General features: G+C 41.4%; 1 protein-coding gene across 8 annotated transcripts in view; it reads right to left on the bottom strand.

Moving 5' to 3' along the window:
- Positions 1-14921, bottom strand: part of cnot4b (CCR4-NOT transcription complex, subunit 4b) — a 180753-nt gene that overhangs the window by 72973 nt on the left and 92859 nt on the right. For 4 of the 8 annotated variants that reach the window (XM_087997520.1, XM_043708934.2, XM_087997521.1 and 1 more), the window contains 3 exons: positions 14697-14852; positions 11264-11321; positions 5518-5770 (listed from right to left, as the gene is read on the bottom strand). In XM_087997520.1, coding sequence (XP_087853646.1) covers positions 5518-5770; positions 11264-11321; positions 14697-14852 — 467 coding nt within the window. The remainder of the gene's footprint in view (positions 1-5517; positions 5771-11263; positions 11322-14696; positions 14853-14921) is intronic. The other 4 variants (XM_043708935.2, XM_043708936.2, XM_043708938.2 and 1 more) reach the window with 1 other exon arrangement.

Here is a 14921-nt window from a genome sequence, read left to right as displayed (position 1 = left end):
ACTGCTAATCTAACACCTTTACGCAAAAAGACAAGTTTTAAAAAAGTAACTATAGACTTGAAAAAAATTAAGCCACGGCATTCAGGGATATGGTTCGCAGGTGGTATAAAGAGTTACGCCACATCAGCCACGGTCTTAGTGAATGCTATAACAGGCTCAAAGGGCTAAATGGCCTATCACTGCTCCTATTTAAGTTAGCTTAATGTCTATTTTTGGAACAATGTTAAGAGTTCAATATAAGGGACGTGACAGCAGAGCATTTGGAAATGCACAGTATGATCAAGCAGAGTCAAAAGATTTCAAGAAGGGAAGATCATGCTTGAAATTGATTACTCTTCTATGAAGATGTAACAAACAGGATAGGAAAAGGGAAAACACAAGATATATTTAGATTTTCAAAAGGCATTTCAAGAAGTGTTACATACTATATTACCGAACACCCCATGGTGCTGGCGTCAGCATATTAGCAGGACTAGAGATTGGCTAACTGATAGAAAACATCTGGGATAGGAATATTTTCAGGATGGCAAAGTGTAACTAGTGGAGTGTCACAGACATCACACATGTGATATATATTTATGATTTAGGTGAAAAAAGGTAATGTACTATCACCAAGTTTGCAGGTAAGAAAAATGGGAAGGCAGTAGGTTGGCCAAGAATGTGCAGAAGGATAAAGACAAGTGAGTGGGCAAAAACTTGGCAGATGAAATATAATGTGGGGAAATGTAAGATGCTGCACTTTGGTAGGAAGAATAGACTTGTTAAATGTTGTTTAAGTGGACAAAGACTATTGGAAGCTACAGCACCAAGGACTGAGAATCACACAAGCTAATATCCAAGTTCAGTAGACAATAGGGAAGGCAAATGGAACGTCAGCCTTCGTTTCAAAGGGAATGGAATATAAACTTAGGGAGGTTTTGCTAAACAGAAAGCATGAGTCAGACCACAGCTGAAATACTGAACAGTTTTAGCCTCCTTATCTAAGGAATGAAGAAATACCAGTAAGTGGGTAAGGAACCGAGAATAAGAGGAGACTTAATTAAAACGCACACTTGGGGGCTTGACAGGGTGGGTTTGGAAACACTTACCCGTTGTGGAAGAGTCTGGGAACAGTGGGCGTTATCGCTGAATAAGGGGTCGCACATTTAAGTCAGACAGGAGGTCCAATGGGTGTGACGGCCTTGAGGTATTATTGCATTATTGCAATGTTGTTACTCTGGAGAGCCAGGGAATGTCCTTGGTTCATATTTCACCATGTCAGATGATGGAATTTTCTAACAAGGACCATGAAATTGTTGCCGATTCTTGGAAATACCTCATTCATCTCTGTCCTTCAGGGAATGAAACTTGCCTACATGTGACTCCAGATCCACAGCAATGTGGTTAACCTTTACTTGTGCTCTCAGCAATTAAGAATGGGCAAGAATGGGCAAAGCTCACATCCTCTCTGAGTAGAAAAACAGCGGATTTCTTTTGAGCGTTATGAACCTGTAGAACCTTTTCCTCCAAAGGGCTGTTGACGCTGGGTCATTAAGTATATTCAAGGTGGAGAGAAATTTTTATTTCAGTAATTGAATCAAGTGTTATGGGGAAAGAAGGAAAGTAGAGTTGAAGATTATCAGATCTACATGATTTTGTTGAACAGTGGAAGAGATCCAATGGGTTGAATGGTGTACTTCTGCTATGTTTAATGGTCTTATAAAATTCTTGTACAATTTTGCACAACCATGAATCAACCTTGAAATAGAGCATGCCTTTATAAAGATTCAGTCGTGGGATATGGCTATCACTGGCAAGGCCAACTCAACATTTATTGCCCACCTCTAGTTACCAAGAGGACAGGCAAGAGTCAACTATGTGGCTGCTAGTCTGGGATCTATGCATACCAGACCACATTACTTGGAAATGAAATTACTTTTTACAACAATCCACAAAGGTTACATGTTCAGTTTTAGGTTGCTTTTCATTCAATTTAAAATTTCACCATGGTGGGATTCAAATCCAAGCCCCTTGAGAATTAGCTGAGGGTTCTGGATAAACAGGTCAGTGACGTAATCATCACAACCCATAGTAAAGATGGGACCACAAGAGCAAACATAAATGCAGAGTCAAAGTCTTTTGGACTTGCTCTTTGTGTAAACGCAGAGTTTATTTGAAACAAAATCAAAATTTCCAATTTTACTTCGATCCTTAATTTCCACAGTACCCTGTGCTGTGATAGCACCTCACCAAATCCAATACTATCAAGCTCAGGGTATACTGGATTCCAGTGGAACTTGTTTTAATTATATGCATCCATTTCATGATTTATTCCCCCCCTAAACTATCTCTTCCACAAACTGTGACTGGAGACCTGCCTCTGGTTTTTAACTGGGTGACTGACCCAGTTTCCTTCCCAGTGGAGAGTTGTCTCTACCAAAAAGAGGAAAGAGTAGAAAAGTGCAAGCAATTACTACAATACGACCAGTGTGCGCGGCAGCCTCCCCAGGCTGCATCATTGGCATAGTGGGGAGCAAGAATGATACGTTGATTTTAAAGCAGAAATCAGGCATCTGGCAAAGAACTTAGCATTGACAATTTAGTAATCAGCACATTTACCAATGTGCCATGAGGGTGGGATGAAGTAAATTACATGGAGGAAATTCATGTAGAACATAATTATCTGAAAAGATGTATTCAGCCAAATACTGCTTGTGTGTCACGTATTGTACATAGTTCTTGACAAACAATACCCAATTTTACTAGGAGATTCACATTAACTCTTAGAACAGTCCATTAGTACCAACTCTGGAAGAAATTTGATTAAAAGAGTGAACATCCAAACTCTCAAGATCATTAAGTAGTCAAGACTGAGGTCCTTTACAGATGTGTAATGTTATCTCAAGACTGAAAATGGTGCATTCCAGCCACATTTTGAGATAAAAATCACGACAAGATTATTTCCTTACACTAATCACCTCACATCGGAAAGGCTATGGTTTACTCATCCATTCCGTGACTACCTGGTCAGGTCCACGCCCCCCTACAACCCACCCTCCCATCCTGGCACCTTCCTCTGCCACCGGAGGAATTGCAAAACCTGCACCCACACCTCCTCCCTCCCCTCCATCCAAGGCCCTAAAGGAGCCTTTCAAATCCAAAGTTTTACCTACACATCCACCAATATCATTTATTGTATCCATTGCTCCCGATGCGGTCTCCTCTACATTGGGGAGGCTGGACACCTCCTAGCAGAGCGCTTTAGGGAACATCTCCGGGACACCCGCACCAATCAACCACACCGCCCTGTGGCCCAACATTTCAACTCCCCCTCCCACTCTGCCAAGGACATGCAGGTCCTGAGCCTCCTTCACCGCTGCTCTCTCACCACCAGACGCCTGGAGGAAGAACACCTCATCTTCCACCTCGGAACACTTTAACCCCAGGGCATCAATGTGGACTTCAACGGTTTCCTCATTTCCCCTTCCCCCTCCCTCACTCCAATTCCAAACTTTCAGCTCAGCATTGTCCCCATGACTTGTCCTACCTGCCTATCTTCTTTTCCATCTATCCACTCCACCCTCCCCCACCCGACCTATCACCTTCATCCCCTCCCTCACTGACCTATTGTACTCTATGCTACTTTCTCCCCACCCCCACCCTCCTCTCACTGATCTCTCCACCCTTCTGGGTCTCTGCCTGTATTCCTGATGAAGGGCTTTTGCCTGAAACGTCGATTTTACTGCTCCCTGGATGCTGCCTGAACTGCTGTGCTCTTCCAGAACCACTAATCCAGAATTTACTCATCCATAATACAATACAAATATTGGTTAACTGATTAGGTGAATAATGGGAATGGCATGAGACAAAATTATATGGAATATGAGGCCAAGACTCTGGAAACTTAGGTTTGAATCTCACTGCAACAGATGTTAAAATCTCAAAATTAAAAAAATACAATTACTGTCAACTATAAAAACTCTGTTTACTAATGCCCTGTGGGAAGGCAATCTGCTTTCCTCATGTAGACTGGCCTACTTTCAACTCCAGACGGACAGGCAAAGGCCCCCTCCGTAAGTATAGTCATGTACTCTCAAAGCACAGGCAGGAAGCCCCATTGGGTGTTCTATTTCATCTATTGTTGATTTGTCCTATTTCAAATTTATGGGCTTGGCGGCCCTGATAAAGCTCGACTTAACTGTACTGCTCATGCAGAGTTTTGGGCGGCACAGTGGCTAGCACTGTTGCCTCACAGCGCCTGGGACCTGGGTTTGATTCTGGCCTCAGGCGACTGTGTGGAGCATGCACATTCTCCCAGTGCCTGCGTGGGTTTCCTCCGGATGCTCCAGTTTCCTCCCAAAATCCAAAGGATGTGCAGATTTGGTGAACTGCGTATGCTAAAATAGCCCATAGTGTTCAGGCATGTGCAGGTTAGATGCAGTGTGGACTTGTTGGGCAGAAGGGCCTGTTTCCACACTGTAGGGATTCTATGAATTATAGAGTAACCTGAATCACCGAGGTGCTACTATTAGAAAATGAGATATACACAAAATAATGGAGCATGGATTAAAATCCATACCTGGTGTACACTAAGAATCCAAATAGTGAAAATCTGGTACACCCTTCATTTACATTACAAGATTTTAGACTTAAATCAACTAGGTTTGGAACACCAATGTACTTAACACGTTACCAAAAACAGAAGCAACAATAATATTCGGAGGGGAAAACGAAAAAGAGTTCGAGGATGAAACAAAGCAGCACTTGACATCTCAATAAAGTTGAAATAAAATTAGAGAAATAAGTATGGAAAAATTGCAGTTAAAAAGACAGATCATCAGAACATCAACAGTTGTTGGGGGAGAACACATACATTTTAAGAACAAGCAGAACACCATGGCTATCAACATCAAATTAGCCGAAATGCAGACACCAAAATCTTCTCAAATTGGTTGCACACAGATTCGCATGAGCAAAAATTTAACATTAGCGCTGACTGCAATTGGAAGCATCTCAAGATTGCCTTATCCCAAACCTGAAATGGCAAGTTAATGAGTCAGCAGTTTCAACACAGTTGACTCCGAAGTGTGACTGGCTCAGTTACAAATCTGCATTCTGTACACCCCTGCCAACCTACATAATCAAGTTTTGTTAGTAAAGTTTGGACTCCCTGAAGTGCGTTCTAGAACTTGTTTGTTGCTTTCCACTGTTCATTAAAAGCCATGTTCTGATGATAGAAATTAACCAAGTTAATCGTGCATTAAAGATTCAGACACCTCAAGTGATTAGTGGATAACAATACACCACCAGCTAACGTAAGCATTTATCAACCAGAGTTCACATGTAACACCAAAATCTTTCCGGTTTCATCCTGCTAATCCAATGAATAGATACATTCCTGCTTCTTTTACCTCAAATTCTATTTAGTTCAGGAGCTCTATACATTTCATGAACAGTGCAGAATAAGAGGAATGCACTTCTAATGACATGCCCAAATATGACCCCCAGATCCAGTGAAACACTGTAAAGTGCACATACCTGATGTGAAGAGACTCTGTGGTTCTGGTGCTGTTGGCCAGTCGTGTGTTGATGGCGATGAGGTGGGATAAAGCAGACTGTTTGGGAGGGGGTTGGGGTGTCTGAAGTTACTGTTGTCTGAAAAGAGTGACTGGGATTCTGCTGCAGCCCCCTCGAAAGGAGACCGTGCATTATGATTTGATGAACTAATGGGGACAACTGGATTGGGTTTTGTTAAGCCTGGGGGTGGTGACGGTGTTTCACTGGTTGGGATCTGAAAAACAAAGACAATTGCACATTAGAATTTACTCTGCTGCAGAAGTACAACCTAAGTGGAGGAAATGAAAGATTTTTCAAAATTAGAAGTTTCTATTGACTCTGGGCAGTTTAACTAAGAGGTGTAGCTCTCCAAATAGATGCACTCAATGTTCAACTCTTCAGATTACTTCAATATATTTGAAGGTGTCTCAAAGTTGAATTGAGAATGGCTTGTCAAGCATTTTTCACACCTCAGCTCAGAGTGTCACACTGGTATTGGCCATTCAGTCTCTTGAACTCCATCATCCTGACTGCAATCGAGTCTGCAATGCAAGTGAACTGCAGATATTTTGGTACCTCAAGCCAAGTAAACTTAAATCATTCAAAGATATTGTTTCACTCAGACTGCAGGTTCTTTTGGAAAAATGAAATTTCTGTTATGTTGAGTATTAAAAGATGCTTCATTATTTCACATTTAAGTGGCGTACCTTGGAAATTGGGAATGAGGGGGCCACACTTATTTTCATCCATTCATTTCATCACGAAAATCCAAGGAGATGCAAACCACCTTTATGCAACCAAACTTCAAGTTAACTCTTTTCAACCCTTCAATCTCCAAATCAAACCTGCATGCAGCCAATCCTGAGGACAAGAACAGTGTGCACACAGAAATATCACAAGTTCCAACCTCCCTTCCAGGTCACACTTGTAAATGCATCACATCTCCTTGATGCACATTGGATCAAAATTCTGGTAGCCTGCTTCAGCAAGAGCTTTTCAACAAACTGACAAAAGGAAAATTGGAGACTGCCATTCGCTCCTCCAGTTTAGTGTCTCAGCTTTGAAGAATACTTCCTGATTTTGGTCTTTATTAATTGGACCCCATGTGCACTGTAATGAATTCTATCGACCTGCTTTTGCCCACAAATAGAATCTGACACGTTCAAATTCCTACTTCCAGCCTCAAGATGTTTCACCTCTTAATTTCACAAATTTAGATTTTCAACCGATCCCTCATCCAAGACATGGAGAATAGTTAAGTTTCTATACCCCTCACAAACCTGTACATGTCAGCTACCAGAGTGCACTCTCTCTCCTTTCACTTTCCAACTTCCAAATAGTTTTCAACCCCGATATAAGCTGCATTATGCATATTCATATTCAACTATCAGAGTTTCACTGGTCACAAATGGCTCTGACTGCACAAAATAAGTTTTGGTCCTCTGTACATCATTAAGATGTCAAGACAGAAGACAAAAAAAGACTATTCAGGTCAAAACCAGGCAGGGTGCCAACCCTGCAGCAAAGTGCATACGATAAGCCTCTTTCTGGGAAAATGCCAATTGGTGGTTCTCAGAATCCAAACTCCTCAAAAGTCAGATGAAGTGACGCAATATCGCAATAGTTCCTCCTGCATTCCTTCTCAATAGGCTGTTGCTTTGCTTAAAACCCTTCGAACTAAATTTCAGCCACAAAGGACAAAAGCATCGAGGTATTCACACAAAATGGAGCCCCTAGACACAACTACGTGGAAAACCTTCACATGTTACAGATGGTGTTTCTCGTGTACCTTAAATGTGCCAACTAGTCAATTTGCAATTCCCCACTGTGTAATCATGTCTCCTTGTACTAACAGCAATTTTACTTTCAAAATTTAAAGAATGGAGGTACAAATTGCTCACCTCTTCAAATGCATCGTAAGCCTTAGCACATTAAAAAAGTTAAAGCTTAAACCCTCAGCTTTCTGCTTCCAAGATGCCCCCCTCTGCTTTTAACTGCTGCACTTTTCTGTGATTCAATAATACTAATTAAGAAAATCAGGTAATTTTTAATTTTGTGTCCTTCCCAAGCCTCATTTTCGCCTCCAGGGACCATTTTCCTCAGGAACATTTGTGTCAATTCCAACTTTTTTTCCTGCAATTTTTCTACCCATCACTCCTCTAACAGATGCTGATCTTGCTACCATTACTATTTTTTCTGACCAAAAACACATTTGTATTTTGAACTTCACATCTTGCCTTCAAAAGCAATTTAAATGCCTCTTCTTGACAGTTTTCTGTATTTTCCTTGAATTCTATACTTCCTTCTGACAGTCTACCTTTGATACCCATCAACAGAAATTTGATGTGAAAAGACTCTCTAAATCAATTTACACAATGATACCAACAACTTGCACGGCAAGTACATTTCCATCATTCTAACATTTGAAAGCCTCCTGGTCCCCTCATTCTCACTGGTGAGACAGTACTGAATCTAATAGCCATAACTTCCAATCTGATGACACCACCACTTAGGACAAAAGGTGCTTGGGAACACTGCATTGACTTGAGCACCCATTGCTGTAGCTTTATCATTGGTTCAAATTACTTCAACACTTCAATTGAATTGTGTAAAAACTTTCACATGGACTGGATTAGTTGAAGGCAGGAGCTTAACACCATCTTTTCCAGCGATAGTTGCATTAGACAATAAATGCTGACCTTGTTAATGATGCCTATGTATTAAGCATGGACACGGTGGCACAGTGGCTAGCACTGCTGCCTCACAGCGCCAGAGACCCGGGTTCAATTCCCGCCTCAGGTGACTGACTGTGTGGAGTTTGCACGTTCTCCCCGTGTCTGCGTGGGTTTCCTCCGAGTGCTCCGGTTTCCTCCCACAGTCCAAAGGTGTGCAGGGTCAGGTGAATTGGCCATACTAAATTGCCCGTAGTGTTAGGTAAGGGGTAAATGTAGGGGTATGGGTGGGTTGCGCTTCGGCGGGTCGGTGTGGACTTGTTGGGCTGAAGGGCCTGTTTCCACATTGGAATGGAATCTGAATCTAAATATAACCATGCCTTACCTGAGCGGCAAAGAAGTTCTTTTTACTTGTATTTACCATGGGAAGGAAAAGCTGTGGCCAAATGGTTCAGTGCTACCAATAAGGATTGAGAGATGGGGTGTCCAGAAATTGGGATTATCTCAACCTGCTACTGACCCACACACAGACCAGCTCATGCAGTCAAGTCCAGTGGCTGTCCTTCTGTAACTTGCCGGCGCTGCCTCAATGACAGTGAATGGAAAGGATCATCCTGATCAAAGTGCACAAGAGAACACAGACCTCCACGACAATATCAACACTATTATTACATTAGATTAGTTGACATACAGTGTGGAAACAGGTCCTTCAGCCCAACAAGTCCACACCGGCCTTCCAAAGAGAAACCCACCCATACTCATTTCCCTACATTTACCCCTGACTAATGCACTTAACACTATGGGCAATTTAACTTAGCCGAGTGACCTAACTTGCACATCTTTGGACTGCGGGAGAAAATCGGAGCACCTGGAGGAAACCCATGCAGACACGGGGAGAATGTCTGTGTGGAGTTTGCGTAGTTGCCCAAGGCCGGAATCGAACGGGTCCCTGGCGCTGTGAGGCAGCAGTGCTAACCATTGAGGCACTGCACCGCCAAACTGGTGAAATGCCAACTCCAGCACAAGTATGACGACAGGCTTGAGCCAAACACATAAACCGTTAATATCTGCAGCTTGCAAGCAAGAAAGGATGAATTAATCTTCCTGCAAACTGTTACATAACACATGGGATATCATTTCATTTATTGAAAATTAAAGCCGTTAGGGAGCATAGCCGAGAGACTACTCACACAAGTCAACAGCAAGCTACATTGTTTATGTAATCACTATCATTTTTCGCTTCCTCTTTTAAAATGGATTCAATTTAGGAACCATTGGAAGGTAAAAACGAATATTACTGAATTACATTTGTAACTGTAGTAAAAGCTGTGTTTATTTCCTAGCTGCAAAACCGGTCATCATATTTTAGTGCCTTGGCCTTTGCACAATCTTGTTCAACAACTGGCTGCAAACCTTCTAGCAATTAAAGCCTTACTAACCCCCTCTGGAAACACTGATGGTTTGAAATTAGAGTACGGTTTAATTGAGACAAAGTCTTGCTGATAGAAATCTCCAAGACAACTCTTATTGATGACAATGGGTGTTGGCAGGGAGTTACTATTGATAAGCACCTGAATCAAAATTCACTACGTTTCAGATATGGTAGTATTTGCCTCATGATCCTTTCCAATTAATTCTTGCTTTTTGCAAAGAATTCATATTCTCACTTAATTCTCATTCATTAATATGTTTGTGTTCCTGACCAACAAGCTTCACTTACTTCAAAACTGCACGATCCTGTTTAGCATCTTTCAAGTGATTTTTCTCCCAGAAACTTTTGGATTATACTACTCTAGATTATTTCACATTTAGCATTAGATTGACAGGTACAGAGATGTACAGCACGGAAACAGACCCTTCAGTCCAACTCGCCCATGCCGGCCAGCTGTCCTAACCAAATCAACTCCCATTTGCCAGCATTTGGCCCATATTCTTCGAAATCCTTCTGATTTGTATACCCATCCAGATGCCTTTTAAATGTTGCAATTGTGCCAGCCTTCACCACTTCCTCCAGCAGTTCATTTCACACACGCAGCACCCTCCATGAAACAGTTGCCACTTAGGTCTCTTTTATATCTTTCCCCTCTCACCGTCAATCTATGTCATATTGTTCTAGACTCCCCCACCGCAGGGAAAACCTTGTCTATCTACCCTACCGATGCCCCTTATGAATGGAGTTAGTCATTTTTTGGAAATAAGACAAATGTTCCAAGTTTTACAGGAGCAACTTAAAAGGACGAAAAGGGCAGATGAAGCAAATAAGTTGTTTAGGGAGTGAACTTCAGAGATTAGAGCATTGGTAACTGAAGTCACAACAGTCAAGGGTGGATTAATTAAGAAAGAGGACAAAAAACAAACTGCAAATGCCGGAATTCAGAAACAAGTAGTACTGGGAAAAAAAAAACTCAGGTTTGACAGCAGCTGTGGGGGTAAAAAAAAAATCAGAGTCCACGTTTTGGGTCCAGTGATCTTTCCCAATTGAGGAACTTGAAAGAGATAGATAGAGCCAAAGCCACAGAGGGATTGGAAAATACAAACCAACTTTCCAATATGCTTATTTGCAGTGCTTTTCTTGGAAAAAATGCAAGAGCATTAAGTTTAACACCTTGAGCTTCATTGCAGCAATGGATATTTGAAGCAACTCTGTACATATATGATGCTTACAAAGGTTCAAGGTAAAGCAGGCTTAAAGAACCAAACAAACCAATGCCCGATCTCACATTCCAGAGGAGGTCAGAAAGATTACTGTTATGAGCACCATAAGCCTGCAACTGTTCGAGCATGGTGTTCTTACGAAGGTCAAGGCATTTTCTTTGGCAGATTCATAGGGTTTCTTTCATGTTTTTCCAAAAGAGTGTTGCAAAGTGGAGATCGAAAGAAGATCAAGTCTCCTGTTGGCAGACTCAATGAGTCAGAATTTGAAATGTTGGAATACAATCGCAATGCATCACAAAGAAAATGTGTGAAAGCAAAAAGAAGGGGAATAAAGTGTTCAATTGGATTAAGACTTATTGGACTGAGTATAAATCTGTTTTAAGAATACAAATGCATCTTACCTGTTGTAAATTGTCTCCATTTCCTAGACTGAGTGCTTCAGGTGGTTTATCCACAGGTCTGCAAAAAAATAGAAATTGTAACAAGTTGATAATATTGTGTGCGCAACAGTCCTCAGAATGCCAGTCTGCTCACTTCAGATTTTTTTTTAGCGCAAGTGACAGGCAAGGCTCTCAGAGCAAGATCCCACCAACATTCAAGAAAGTAAAATGAAAGTTGAGATGAATTAGGAAATTAGCAAGAGATTACAATTTACAAGTTTTTCTACATTAAAGTAAAAACAACAAATGAAATAATTACAAAGCCTTTGCTTGGTTTACGTCACGTGTCTTAAATCTAGGTTGTCACAGACCTTGGCTCGGGTCACACTGTTGGCCAACACAATTGGGAGGAGCATGTGGAGATTAAAATTTGAACAGCATGTCGCACTTAAGGAGTCCAGATGGCCACAAATCGTGAACTTGGACAAAAAAAGCTACTTTTAATAATATATTGACATTATATTTGAGCCTTGATATTGGAAAATACAGTTGCATAGTACTCAGAGATTGCACTTAAAAAAGGAGACTTGCACTGATGAAAACTGACCAGCTTTTAGTCAAGGTTTGCACTGCAGAGTTTATCCATTGAATGGTGCACATTTTGTTCCTTTTCACAAAACACAGTAATCTTCAACTCAAAGAGCTCTAAGGAAACTGGAACTCGTGACTGTTAATCACACAGAATATTTAGTTAGCTGCACAGCAGTTTTTGTCTTTACATACATTTGCTCATGGAAATATTTACAAATTGCTGATTAGTACAAACCTCCCAAATTGACATGATAGTTAGTTCAAGAATCAGAGGGGAGGACAGCTATACCGAACCCAATCTTAAATATAATGCTAAGGGTCTAAGGACTAAGAACGAGAAATGATCTTGCAGCTTAGTTTACTTCCCCTTTACCTAGAAGTAGGATGCTTCTGGTTATCTTGAAACTATAGTTTATCTCAGAGATTAGAATTAGTTCAACAAACACCAACACTAGATGATGACAGCCAAATGATCTGTCGTAATGAGTAGTGCAAGGAAATTAAATGTTTAAATGAAATAACTTCTCACTTCAGCAGGTGCACCACTCAGACAAACAAAGCTAAGGTCCATTGTTCAACTTCTGGGTTGTTCCCATGTCGGATGATTTCAGATACTGTTGCAGCTTGACTCCACAATGGTCAGAGTTCTTTGGCTAGAGGATTTTTAACAGTAAGAATCCTCACTTTGAATTTCTGTACACAGCAACCGGTGACATGAATAGAGTGCAAGTGCGTATTTGAATACTGCATGAGACCTTGGGTTATAATGGGTGCTAACATCATGGCACCTGAGAATACTCAGCTTCCAAGTTTTGGAGGGGCCGCCGAACTTAAGACCTGGAGAATTTCCAAGCAGAAACTGAACAAGATAGGGGCTTCAGGACAGCAGGACAACAACTGGCAAACACTCAGAACAGAATGCAGAGTTTCGGCCTGGAGACAAACAACCAATTCAAGTGACTATTGAACATCTTTTGCCGAAACCAAAAACCTCCATTGTGAGGTCTCAAAATTAAGATGTACATGGGACAACCTTCAAATGTTAACTGATCTCCTCTGCAACTCAAGTTCTGAGATGGCGTTCTTCAATGTCTCACACCGATGTTAGCGATAGTACTTGCAAAAACAAAATATTATTAGGGCCACACACACTTCTTTCCTCTTCATGGGATGATAGCACCAACATTTATTACCCATTTGTCACCACCTTTGTAAAGGTTTTCTGAACAATTGCATTCAGTGAGCCACAAGCATAAAAAAGTGATTGGTAATTCCAGGATTTGGCTGAGCAATAGAGACAGATAGACAGATAGAAAAGAAAAGAAAGCATGTTTCCAAAGGAGGGTAGAGAGAGATTTGATGACAAACTTTGCTTCCCCGCTCAATTGGGCCGACCTTTTTTTTTGGTTATTTCGAAGGTGCCGTGGAAGGAGCGAGTACAAGTAATGATGCAGCCTACAGATGGTATACACACCAGCCACTGCATTAGAGTGGCAGAGGGAGTGAATGCTTAAGGCCAAAGATGATGTGCCAAACAATTAGACTTATGTGCTTAATGGCATCAAGCTTCTTGAATGCTTCATGAGCTGCACTTATCCATCTCGGTACGGTATGTTCCAGCACGCTCCTGATTTTTACGTCATATATGGTACACAGGCTTTGCAAAGTCAGGCCAGTTATTTGTGACACAATTCTCAGCCACTGACCTGGTTTCAGAGATATTGATGGTGAGGTGTTCAACTACAGCAATGCTTTTTAAATGGCAACTGCTAGACTGGGAACAGGTGGTACAAGGGCCACAACAGAAAGCAATTGGCCACTTGCAATGCTTTACAGTGTCACACTTATGGGTATTAAGCAGAGAACAGTCAATGTAATTTTGTTAAATCATTATCATGTTTATTATTTGATTCTGCTTTAACATATGAGAACAGAAGAAACAATTGCATATCCAGAGCTAAACGGGAAAAACAACGTTTTCCAGATGAACTGATTGAAGCACAGCTATTTACATGGATAACTTGTTGGCCAAGGTTTCAAAAGTACTGGCAGGTCTCAAGTGATTGGCTATTCATGTAAAAAGCAGTCATGAATGCTAACAGGCAACTGCTTCATAGAAGGTAATCACTGTCAAACCCAGACCTTAGCCAATTATGCATACATGCGCAAAACTTTCCAGCAAGGCATCACGTTGTCTGAAGGTATGCATGAACTCAGGTTCAGAACCCCAGTTCTACAATTCTGAAGTCAATGGCAAATTACTCAATTACACACTGATCGAAATCAGATGAGTCAGCCAAGCAGGCATGAAACCTGTACCAGTGCAGCATCCAGCTCAGTGACCACTGAGCTAAAGGAAACCTGGCAATCAAAACAGAACAGTATGGAGGAACTCAAGGGAACAGGTGGACTTGCTGTAAGATTTGACAGTAATCAATGCTAGTCTTCAGAAGACTAGCATTTCTCTTAAGTTTCATATCTTTTGAAAAAGTGCATTTTAAAATCAATTTGAATGCTTAGCCATTCCCAATACAAGGGGAGAATTCTATTCATCCCCCAGTGGTTGCATTGGGTTTCTGGTGATGGAAATCACACCATTCATTCAACAAGACTCTTGGTTTGTTGCTGAAATGGCACTCTTCTGAGAAGTATAGAAAATGTCAATTATCTTGCAGTGCATTTCAGTTGGTATTTTGCATGGATGTGAATCATGGTCAAGTGCACAAGAACTCCAGGTACAAGAATTGATATCAAGTCGCCAAAATTTGGCAAGTAACCTGATTGGCTGTGAACAAAAAGAACTGCTTCCCTGGCTCAGTATGGGTTATTTCAGTCCAAGAGAGAAATAAAGCCAATCACTGACCTGAGTTCTGTGCCAGGACCGCCTGGGGTTATGTGTTCGGGTTCTGAACCATTATCAAATATAGGAGGCGTTTTCCTGTGTTCGAGTGTTAGGCCGTTGGCTGCTTTAGCTGTGCTCAGTAATGATGGCCAGGCATCTTTATTACTACAGTTGGGTCTGTAAGGGGAAAGAATGGCAAAAACACTGAGTACCGCCCAAATCGATGCAACAAGTTTCTGCAGCTCA

Source organism: Chiloscyllium plagiosum, unplaced genomic scaffold, assembly GCF_037043375.1.
Source record: "Chiloscyllium plagiosum isolate Xiang-an unplaced genomic scaffold, Cpla_swu_hap1 HiC_scaffold_19, whole genome shotgun sequence".
NCBI classification, from domain to species: Eukaryota; Metazoa; Chordata; class Chondrichthyes; order Orectolobiformes; family Hemiscylliidae; genus Chiloscyllium; species Chiloscyllium plagiosum.
The sequence above is the reverse complement of the archived record's forward strand: the minus strand, read 5'-3'. Positions and strand labels throughout refer to the sequence as shown.